Raw genomic sequence first — 11803 nt, 5'->3', positions numbered from 1 at the left:
GTGAATGTTTCAAATTATCGCATCATTTTTTCAATAAAAATCTTGTAATCCTCGTATGAAAATAACTATATCATTTTGGACAATAACAATAAGCTTAAACAAAACATAGGACAAAGTTCCCATTTAGTTGGTTACATTCATTTGAGATATCAATGTACGGAAGGTCGGTTGTTCTACCCAAGTGCCCGCTCGTGATGAAATAATGCACGGAGGGGCACCTGGGATCTTCCTCCACCATCAAAGCTGGAAAGTCGCCATATGACCTAATAATAATATAATAAAAATAAAATTGAGATATCAATGAATGATACAAAGGCCTAGTTTGAAAATGAATAAAAGTAGAGAAGAAAGAAAGAGCAATGCAGAAAGCTTACAAGTATGTATCATACATCACATAATGATTTATCTAAATCAAAGATAAATATCCAACTGGAAATGCTATGGTCCAAAGTCAAAGCCTTCCAAACTGCAACCCACAACAATGCACGCATGGAAACGCAACACAACCAAATCACGCACACACAAAAACGCAGTCAAAGCAAATCACACACACAGCAATGAAATGGAACACGGTGATGCGCAGCTTTGCAACGGTCAGTAGCAAGAACACTACCTGTTATGGTAAGGTAATCCCACAAATGTCCCAAAGTCACTGGAAGGTCAGTAAGTAAATGCCTTGGCAACAGACGGCATGAAATGTAAAATGTTCTTGCAAATTGAAATAAACACTATAAACGCGTGTACTCAATGTCTTTGCTGAAGACGGGATATCAAGAAAAATACCATTAAAGAGATGACGCAGACAAATATGTATCTTAACAACTCAATCCCTGTGAGATCTGAGAACTACTTGGAACTGTTCATATCTTAACATTCATTAACGACACCATAAATGATACCATATACGAAATAAATCAGCGACAAAGAATAGATATTATGCAGAAATCCGCAGAAATTTTTGTTGTAATTGTTATACTTAACAATATTATACTTGACAAATACAAAAAGGACAGGAAAGAGTCCCGTTGAAAATCCTGAATATGTAAAACTGCCTCCATAACAACATGTACGCTAATTAGATAAGCAATATCTTTCTTACTTTGTAGCATGATAGTTAATGTCAGATAGAGATCGCTTTTCTGCATATATGTAAATACCACTTTATTGTTGGATGCTCTCAGTTTCATAAACAGTTGGCTCTTTAAACTGTCCTCTTATTGGTCCATTCTTCATGTCTATTCCAAGCGTGTCCAGAACTTTCTCTAGTAAAGGCTGTTCAAACACACCCTTTGTTGTAATTACTGTTACAATGATATCTTCTAGGCCTGTAGTTTCAATCCTTTGCAAATGCCAGATGATATGATTTCTTAGAGAGCCAATGTCGTTTCCGAAAATGTCTAACACACATGACAGGTCTATCTCATTCTGTTCTTTATAAATGGTACTTGCAGACAAGAGACCTTGTACTTCAGATGCATTTTGTGGAAGATTTGAATCATTTTCTTGATGTTTTGCCGTTTTATCAGTTTCCTGTACTGTGTCTGTTTTATTAAGCATGACATCTGAAACGAAGACTGTGTTCCTTCCTTTGAACAATGGAATATTTGTTTCTTGAAAACGAAATGGTACCCATTCCACAATAACACGTCCTTCCGGAAATAAATAATTACTGTATGGAGAAGACAGGAATTCGAATGGTATGTTGTCTATTACTTTTACTTTACTTATGCAATCAGATGTTTTCAACAATAATTCACATGAAATGTTGCTTCTCTTATACCTGAACTTCTGTAATGGCTGAAACAGTGAAAACGATTTTTTAGTAATTTTATTAGTAACTTCTAAGTGAGCATATTACATAGTCATGAGATCATATTCCAGCAATAATAAAGACACGTGATCAGTATTTGACAACTCATGTTCAAAAACGTGAAAGAAGGAATCGACATTAAATTTCAACTAATATATATCTTGCACTGAATTATTACGTAAATATTCAATGTCAAAACACAGTATCAAGCTCTGGTGTTGAGTGTTTTAGTTCATCGCAACCTAGTCTATATTTAATTACCTCACTCAGTAACTAATTATATCTTTTAAACAAGAGAGCTTATATCAAATGTTATTCATGCACAATAAATATACAGTTTATTGCACATAAATGACCTATACTTTGATAATCATATATTCTGTAAATAATCTGTGCTATAGTTGTAAATGAATTGTTATCCAAATGTAATTAAACAGAAAAAATATATATATACATGCCTTCGATGCAATCTGCTTATAGGTCCTCAAGAAACTCTCTGATGGCACCTGCACATGATCTCTAAATTGTGCATAACGTTGAATAACTCCGTCACTTTTTTGAATATCATCTACCACATTTAGTAAACGCTTAAATACATTTTTGCCTTGGTGACCAGGACAAACTCGACCTCCTCTAATTACAGCGGTCTCTCCATTATCCACACGACAACAAGCTACATATGCGAGCTGAAATACGTTTTACAGAACATATAAATATTTTTCATCAAAAGCGTCCGCCTGTTTAGCTCAATAAGGAGAGCGCAGATTTACGGATCACGGGGTCGTGAGTTCGGTCCCCGCGTAGGGCGTATGTTCTACATGACGATTTGATAGAAGACATCGTGTCTGAAATCATTTGTCCTCCACCTGAGTCCTCTGATTCATGTGGGGAAGTTGGCAATTACTTGCGGAGAACAGGTTTGTACTGGTAGAGAATCCAGGAACACTGGTTAGGTTAACTGCCCAAAGGTGCGTAAAAAAACTACTAAAAACAGATCTTCATGAAGACTCAAGGTACATAGCAAAAGGTACAAACATTATTGATAAAACAATATCAAGTTTAAAAATGTAATATTTGCAAACCGAATTAGTTTCTATCCTGTTTCAGAGGACGCATGTTTACATATCTGATTTGTGTGTTTTAACGGACCCTGCGATTCTAATGACAAAATAGACTTAAGCTCAAATACGTTTTGTATAATGACTTTTTACTTAAAAATTACGCAGCAGCGAATTAATTAAAAGAAACAGCATCCACGTAATCAACCAATGACGATATCTGTGAGCTTTTCGTGAAAATCAATGGTATTGATGGACAAAAAAAATAAATCAGTCCTGAAATTCTTAGCTTTTTACACGTTTATGGTAGAATAAAATGAACGGATAACTTAGAATCACCGCTGTCCTTGTAAACATTAGAAGTGAATACTTTTCTGAAAATAATCACAATAAGAACATATCCAAAATATTCAAGTAGATAAACCAGTCGGTAACAAATTGCTTATCGTTTTGTGTTGCTTCTCGATCATATTTACAAGTATTCATTGCTGTACGTAATGAATGGAACGTTTTCAATTTTTTAAGTTCATTTCGAACGTAGATTTTCCATAATTGTTTAACTATTATACAAAACTAATTAGGCACCGATTACATTGATACATACAAGTTCTTTTTAACTTCTTAATGTTTTTCCAGTCTAAAGTACATGTATAGCTGGTGCCATTGTCACAAATTAAGATATATATTTGTTAGATACATGTTACATAAATTTCTCTAACAAAACAGTACTTACAATTTTCCCATTTTCCGTATAGACATATGGCGTCACATTCTCGCTGTTTTGAAAATAATCATAATATTCAAATAGATAATCTAACCCGTCGAGCATTTGTAACACAGCTGGCTTGTCGTCAGGCGTTGCCTGACGAACATTGTTACAATATTCCATTATTTTATGTAAATGTATGTTTCCCGTGATGAGTTCGCCAAATTATGCAGTTGACATACGTCCAAATCGGTATCCGCTCGAAATCTAGTTTTATCTATAAACCCGCAGGAGGTTCGTGTACACAGCAAACATATTCTTATCGGTGAGAGTTGATATCAGCTCGTATATATTAAAGGTTGAGAGTGGTTGAGATTTACTTTCGTATACATCTAATACTAGTGCGTACCACAATATATCGCCAACTGTAACATGGACAAAACACAGATTAAAATCAATGTCCGAGACACGTATCAAATAGACAAATGGAGTATAATAATCAAAGGGGAGTAACTTAGTAAGTTATGCTATATAATGAACTGCCGTACTTTACCGTACAACAAATACCATAATGGTGCATAAAAGGTTTGATTACGGCAAGAATAGGTTTTACATTTGTTTTATGAACATGTTAGTCCAAATTTAGACAAGGCAATTCATTGATGCAAGCATCAAAGACGCCGCCTAGTGTTGTGTCTGAAGTACATTTATTGCAATATGAGAAATCACCTAATGATTACTTTATTAGTCTGACTGGCTACAAGTTATCAACATTAGCACATAAAACAATATATGTTATAAACTGTTTTAAACATGAAGAATAAACATGATATAAAAGTTTTACCATGCAATACAAATCCTCTACCTGCAATGACATTAACATTGCGAGTAGGTGGTCCCTTTACATACAAAATTAAAGTAATTATCTCACTAACTAAGGTCATCTCCTGTGAAAAGTTCTTATATGCAGGAGCGTGTGTATGAAGTTCACAGAAATGCAGTTTGTTGGGAAATGAGGAAATGTTGAAATTATTTCAAAGTTGTGGTTCACAGAAACCATTATTTTTATTATCATGTAATGTAATAAGTGTTTTCTATTTACTGATGAAGTTTTATGGACCTTAGTCACCTACATTATAGATTTCAGAATGCAGATTATACACAGCAATTTACTGTTTCCCTTGACAAAAACAATCAAAAATTTTGTCCAAGAAAAGAATGATATAAAACAAATAATCTCTATATTGCCCCTATTCACAAAGCATGAATCTTTCTTATATACTTTTGAATATCATAGAATTCATTTTTTTTCGGACGAACGATAAACTTGAAGTCCTCGTTGAACTGTAAGGTTACTTGGAGTATGTCAGTGTCTAGTTCAAATCTAATATTACAAGAAATTTAGAAAGCATAATAACCCACTGCCAAAGTGTAGAAAATATTTCAATGAAGATGTTTTTGTTTTTTTATTTTATTTTATTTTTTTGTCAGGAATGGACAAATACAAAAAATATCTTTTAAATTAAAAAGAAAAAAGAAAAAAAAAGAAGCAAGTAACAAGATATAATAAAACCAGAGCAATTGACTAGTTATATAAGATTAATGAACATATAAATTCAACAAGGAATTCTATTTTAAAGTCAATGATGCTTTGATAAGTTATGGTCCCATGGCTTTTGATATTTCGATCTAACCACATTTAAGGAAGTATTAACTTGTCACTGACAAATTCAGCCAAGTGCTCTTTAGCCTGTTGCACACCTTAGTTGACAGTGTATATCTGTAAACAATAAGTAGATCTATATGACACATAAGCAAAAAAAAGAAAGAAAAACAAATAGAAATAGGAATTTGCAAAAGTGTGCGCATGCTAAAATTACATCACTGTACCTATCAACAAAGAAAATAAGACAAAAAGGTTAAAAATAAGTTAACAGCGGCACTTCCTTCGTTCATTTCAACATATCTATGCTTATTGATTCCTTTATTTACTTTGTAAATACGTTTTTTTTCCAAGGAATTTTTATGCAGGCAATTGTAATTTTCCATATTTTTTTTTTAATATTCTCTTCGAAGTTGTAAAATACACGAACGCTCCCTTGTCCAGGCGATTCACGCTTTACAGTATGGTATATCTGCGGTGTGTTCTATTTCTAGAAAATGAGATAGGTAAGTAGGTCATGCTAAGAATAGAAATAGAAAACTTGACTTACAGAGTAACCTCCCTTATCAATAAATCGGATCAACATTTTTGACGAAATTGTAAATAAAAAAAATATGTTCTGCTCTACAAATAAGGAGAGGAAAGACAGATAGCATTGTTTTAAATCACATAATAAGTTGCATTACATACAATTTTTTTGTTTTCTTTTTGCCATTTTTTGTTTATTCACTAAAATGTATTGTGCAATATCGTTGATCCTTTTACAAACTATTCACTGTGTTCAGTTTATCACTCCGAAACTATTCATTACCATCTTTACAGGGTCCGAAATAAAAGTGTATCCCATATACTCGACACCGCCTTCAGGGCGGCGTCGAATTAAATTACTTTATTCAAATGTTTAAACCATTGAATGTTTTAAATCCAGAAAAACGGCTTTGTATGCCTCCAGAAATTACTTGTATAAACGTCAGAAACAGCCTCGATGTTTAAGACAATTTCAGCTTTCGCTTTAACACATCAGTAGCCTAGTGTTAGTAGCTCCAAATGTGTAGTATTCTGTCGAAATCGACATGTTCCTATCGCAGCGGCGTAAGTAGGCCCACATTAAGGAGTATATTCATAAGGTTACAGTTAAAAAAGTGTAGCTTTCTTAGAAAAAAGGTAACACCCCTTTTCTTATTCTCTTTCTATAGAAGCGATATGGTTCTTTGTCTCTGAAATTCTGATATTCTAGAAAATGTCGAAATAACGTTATTAAGTAAATGGATTTTACGTAAAATAAGAACCAGTCGGATTTAGTGGTGTTCACCAAAGAATGGGGTTTTACTAGTTCCAAAGCTTTAAAAAATCTAATAAAAACAGCTTAAGTATTATTTTAACCTATACATTGTACGATATCATGGTAAAGAAGACATTATGTTGCAATATTATATAAAGGTAAATGATATATGCGATAAGTTATTATATAAAACATTTTCTTTGTCAAATGTTTGCCTTGTGGGTCCGTTTGCCTAGTTTTAACATAATGCAAAAGATAAAATCCCGTTTTGCTACTAGTTACTAAAGATTGTGCACGATAACTTATTATATAGGGCATACAGTTATATTGTTATATAAGCAAAGGTAGACAATGCATGTGATAACTTTTTATTTTTGAATCTGTATTATGTATATAACCCTTTCCGCAGGTCTAAAAACAGTCGCATGAATAATGATAAAAAGTCGCATTTATCCGTAGGTGGAGCCAAAGTCACATTTTGACTTCTAGCAGTGATGTCATATTTAGACGTAATTACAAGGTGACATCGCGGACAACTTAGACCAAAGCACTGTAAAATGACCAACCCCTTAAAATGTTTGGATTTTTCTTAAATAACCTTTGAGCTGTTGTTTTTAACAATAGAACAACTGTTGCCTTTTAGGTTCGGTCAGTGTCAGGACTATCAACCTGGACAAAGTGATATCAATCTCGGGCTACGCCCTCTTTCAATATAACTTTTCCCCGGGTCGGCAAATGCTCATTTTGCCCTTTCTGAAAGGCATTAATTGTAGAATATCAATAAGTATCTTGTTATGTCATCCTAAAGGTAAAGCATGTGTACGCTAACTTATTATGTAATGTAATCTTGTCATGTCACAGCACAGATAAACAATGTATATAATAAATTATAATATAAAGAATTACCTTTGTAAAATTTCTGCCTTGTGTGTCCGTTCGCCTAGTAAAACATTATCTGGAAGATAAAACACCGTTCTGAAAAGAAAACTTATTGCTACATAGCGCTCAATCTATATTGAAAAAGGCTTGTTTCAGTTATGTTTTGCAAAATTAATTATTTCTTGCAATGTAAGTTGTTTTGAATAGACATGGTGTCTATATGTATCATCATACTTCTAAGAGTTACATCAGCCTCTGACTTAAGCTCTAAATCCGCCACCGCCACCTCTTTGATAAAAAAGTGTTGACTGTTCCCAAAATGATGACATAACTGCTGTATAATATGATATTGGCATTAACGTGTGGATTGATTCATGAACATCATCAGTTTTAGAAATAATATCTTTTCCTGGAAGTTTTGTCCTGAGTTATTTGCTAAATTTAGACATATCATACCATCGTTTCCATTAAATTTACTTTATAAGAACAAAATACATCTATTGTTTATCTTTAACACTAAAATATCACGATTCTGTCTTTGCAAGATCAACCTGCATCAAACTAAGCCAATTGTGATATCGGATCATGACTCTCGTGCTCTATAGACTTATATTCACTGTAGTTTCAATGAAATCCTAGGATAGTTTGCTTATCCCGGACGAGCCTAATTATGCCTGTTTTAATTATGTTTATTAGTTGAAGTAAAGATAATTCTGCATTTCATCGATGGCGGATTTTAGTTCTTACACTCTGCACATCCTGTCACTGTCATCCGTTTATATTGTAAGTATCATTGAAACCTTTTATCTCTTAGACCAGACCAGCAGGTACGTTATTTCAGAAATAATATATCCCAAACAGTGATTTGTCGTCGAATAAAATTCAGATGCGAAGTAATTATATAACGAGGGCGCAGCCTGAGAGATATAATAAATCAAATACGAATCTGAACGACAAACAATGATTTTATTCACGCGCAAATCACTGTTTGAGATATATTATTTCGATTCTACCACGTTATCAAGGATTATTATGTACGTCCTTGTCGATATTCGTCAAATATTTGCCGACGTCAAAAAAATGAATTGTTGAATAATAACACACAGTTTGCAGCCTTCTTTGTTTAATAGGAAAACAAATCGGGTCGTGTTAGAATTATCATTGCTAAAATAGTTTCATTGTGTGATAAATGTGCATTTTCTAAAGGTAGCATAGTTATTCTTGCGCTGCCCTTCATCTCCTTTCCATCTGTCCAACACGTGTGCATACACTTAACACGAAAATACACTGAAAATTCAAATTTAGCCAATTGTGATAAGGTGTGTGCTTGTACATGTACCATTAACTGCACTAAATAGACTGAAAGCCACTTAAGAATATTTTAACTGAATTCGAAATTATTTCCTGCATTGAAAGAGTGACTGACCAACAAACCCACTTAATAACTTGCTGTGGGCATTTAATGAATTCATTATGTGCATTACAGAACAGATTTCCTGTGGGATACAAATATGTTCGTCTGCAGCTGAAATATATCAGATTTAAAAGCTACTCGACAGTCTCAGAATGGTGTATTTTATTGACATTGCATAATAATTAGTCTTCTGGCATAATGATTTTAGAATGATATTATTGAAAAATGATCTGATTTGGAGGTGCTATCCACACGTAATATAGGATGCTGTCTGGCTGTTATAGTCTCTCGATGCTGCATCTGATTTTAAAAACACTTGTTTTATATTTGACAATGCCTGTAATGGGAGGCAACGTCCTCTATTGTTTTCTTTTTATCTATTTTTTCCTTGCGTTTTAAGCCATAACACACAAACACAATCTAGGTCATATGGCGACCCTTTATGTGAAAAGATGTATACATGTCAGGTTGCATTGGTGTTTAACTTATATGTGGTTGATAATGAGTTACGTAGAATATGATATGATTTAAATATTATCCGATGTTAAAATTTTCTTCTCGTGCTAAGTTCAAACGTTTATGTTATCTGTGGTTGCTGGTATATTACGTAGAATATGATGTGATTTTAATATTATCCGATATTAATATTTTCTTCTCGTGCTAAGGTCAAACGTTTATGTTATATGTGGTTGTTGATAAATTACGTAGAATATGATATGATTTAAATATTATCCGATTTTAATATTTTCTTCTCGTGCTAAGGTCAAACGTTTATGTTATCTGTGGATGTAGATATATTACGTAGAATATGATATGATTTAAATATAATCCGATATTAATATTTTCTTCTCGTGCTAAGGTTAAACGTTTATGTTATCTGTGGTTATTGATAATTATATTATGGAGAATATGATATGATTTAAATATAATCCGATATTAGTATTTTCTTCTCGTACTAAGGTCAAACGTTTATGTTATCTGTGGATGTTGATATATTACGTAGAATATGATATGATTTAAATATTATTCGATATTAATATTTTCTTTTCGTGCTAAGGTCAAACGTTTATGTTATATGTGGTTGTTGATATATTTCGTAGACTATGATATGATTTAAATATTATCCAATGTTACGTTGCCTGCACAAGAGTATAAGGATGGTTTCTACCCTTACTTATATCATATTGGCTGTTGATACCTTCTCACGTATTAAATGTTATGTAAACATTAGTTAATTTAATCAAATCCAGTTTGAAATCATTTCATGAAAAAAATTATCCCAGCTTACTGAAGAAAAACTAAAATGTAATTGGTATAATAAAGCCATCAGTGTTCTAAGAGTCAACTTCTTTGACCTTACACCTTGCCTCAGAGCTCGTGACGTAAATAAAATAGTTTGATTTTACTAAGGACTATACCTGAAACTGTTTCCGTGGAAATAATCTGACAGACAGAGTCTCTTTACCGCCTAAAAATAACACAATAGCTTTTTAATCACAGCCGCACCTTCAACCAATGGTTGCTTCTACGCGCAATCATCATGTATACATAGTACGTTGGCGTGTGGCTGATAACGTCATAAACACAACCCGAGATACCAACACTGAAATATTTTATTACTGTCTGGTAACCATGTTTATTGATTATGAAAAAGATATTAGCTAAGAATAGTCTTGTATGGAAAATTTCCATGTTTAATAGTCTCATAAATCCAGTCTTAAAAATGGTAAAGGCAAAATGTCTTCGAAAATAATATTTTACAGTCAATCACTCGGTAATTGGCATCGTATCACTGAAATATGGGAGTGAATGTTTTAGCGTTCAGAGAGGATGGTGGGGGCAAGAAGGACAAAAAGCACACTACCCTGGCTAAATGAAGTTTCTATTTCCAGGAGATTTATCTAGCTAAATGAAGTTTTTATTTCCAGGAGATTTATCTACTAGTACTTGCCTGATACATTTATTGTACTTCTTGTCGGATTACCTTCAATTTTGGGTGTTTTTAAACATGTTATATTTCGAATCTATTTCGTATTAAGAAACAGAACCTGCACGTAGCGAAACTGTTCAGGCAATTCAAATCAAGTGAAATTAGCTATACTGGCGAAATACCCGAACAAGAAATATTTTTTAAAAGATATTAGACGTTGGTGGGGATTTTATGTATTGAAAAAGTTGGATTGCAGTATAATAAAGATAAAGAACAGTCTCCCTAGGAAATGCATTACTTCTTGACAAAATTATGACGCTTCACAAAAGAGTTCGAATATTCATGTGCAACTTACAATTAATACTGCATTTTGACGCCTTTCGGTAGATATACCAGCAAATAATTTAAAGTCATATCAATACACTTGCGTTCGTTACTATTAGTTGGAAGTCAATCCGCAAGTACATTACAGTTTTCGGAAATAGCCGTGCTCACCACGACCGTCAACTACACCATACATAAACAGTTACACAAATTTTGAGTTCCAAGATTCGTGTACTAAAACTAATCATCATTTAGGTAAAACGTACAAATACACCCTGTCTACAATAATCTTTTTTAATAATTGGTTGAAATGTAACGAAACATTTCGTGAAACATTACATTAATTTCAGCCAATTAAAAGTATGCATGCATTCATTTCTGTCCGGTCCCGTTGTTTTGATTGGTTGTAGAATTTTAAATTTACATTTAAGTAGGTCAAAAATTGGCTTAAAAAGATTAAGAACAGTGCATTCCTAGCTGTATTTTAATCATGCGATAAGATAGTACTGGTGAATTGTGTGAAAAGTAATTTGTTCACTGTAAAACGTGTGTTAAGCAGATACTGCGACTATTTCAGGTCCCACCATACTTTTTTTCAAAACTTTTAATACAAGAACTGGTTTTCAATGGCGGCGGCAGAACAGATTATCAGATTTAAATACAAACATGCAATACCGGTATATAAACTATTAGATATAAATTCCTATTTGAATTTTTGAAATCGTGTTTAAAACAAT

The 11803-nt window shown here is 33.1% G+C and overlaps 1 protein-coding gene across 1 annotated transcript; it reads right to left on the bottom strand.

The window, feature by feature from the left end:
- Positions 1 to 364: 364 nt before the first annotated feature.
- LOC123554429 (histidine N-acetyltransferase-like) lies at positions 365 to 4076 on the bottom strand. The gene is made up of 3 exons (XM_045344573.2): positions 3602 to 4076; positions 2269 to 2496; positions 365 to 1797 (listed from the first exon to the last, which is right to left on the bottom strand). Exons 1-3 carry the CDS (start codon positions 3755 to 3757, stop codon positions 1162 to 1164), a joined length of 1020 nt encoding a protein of 339 aa, XP_045200508.2. The 5' UTR covers positions 3758 to 4076; the 3' UTR covers positions 365 to 1161.
- Positions 4077 to 11803: the final 7727 nt, after the last annotated feature.

The sequence above is a fragment of the Mercenaria mercenaria genome, chromosome 7 (genome assembly GCF_021730395.1).
Source record: "Mercenaria mercenaria strain notata chromosome 7, MADL_Memer_1, whole genome shotgun sequence".
Classification (NCBI taxonomy): Eukaryota; Metazoa; Mollusca; class Bivalvia; order Venerida; family Veneridae; genus Mercenaria; species Mercenaria mercenaria.
Note: the sequence above shows the minus strand (reverse complement) of the source record. Positions and strands in the feature narration are given on the sequence as shown.

What these genes read in the sequence shown, in the direction of transcription:
- LOC123554429 (XM_045344573.2), bottom strand. Translation starts at nt 3,757, where the DNA reads ATGGAATATTGTAACAATGTTCGTCAGGCAACGCCTGACGACAAGCCA. An exon ending in ATACGGAAAATGGGAAAATT is followed by an intron (nt 2,497 to 3,601) that starts GTAAGTACTGTT and finishes AACGTATTTCAG; the next exon opens with CTCGCATATGTAGCTTGTTG. An exon ending in ATAAGCAGATTGCATCGAAG is followed by an intron (nt 1,798 to 2,268) that starts GCATGTATATAT and finishes TCACTGTTTCAG; the next exon opens with CCATTACAGAAGTTCAGGTA.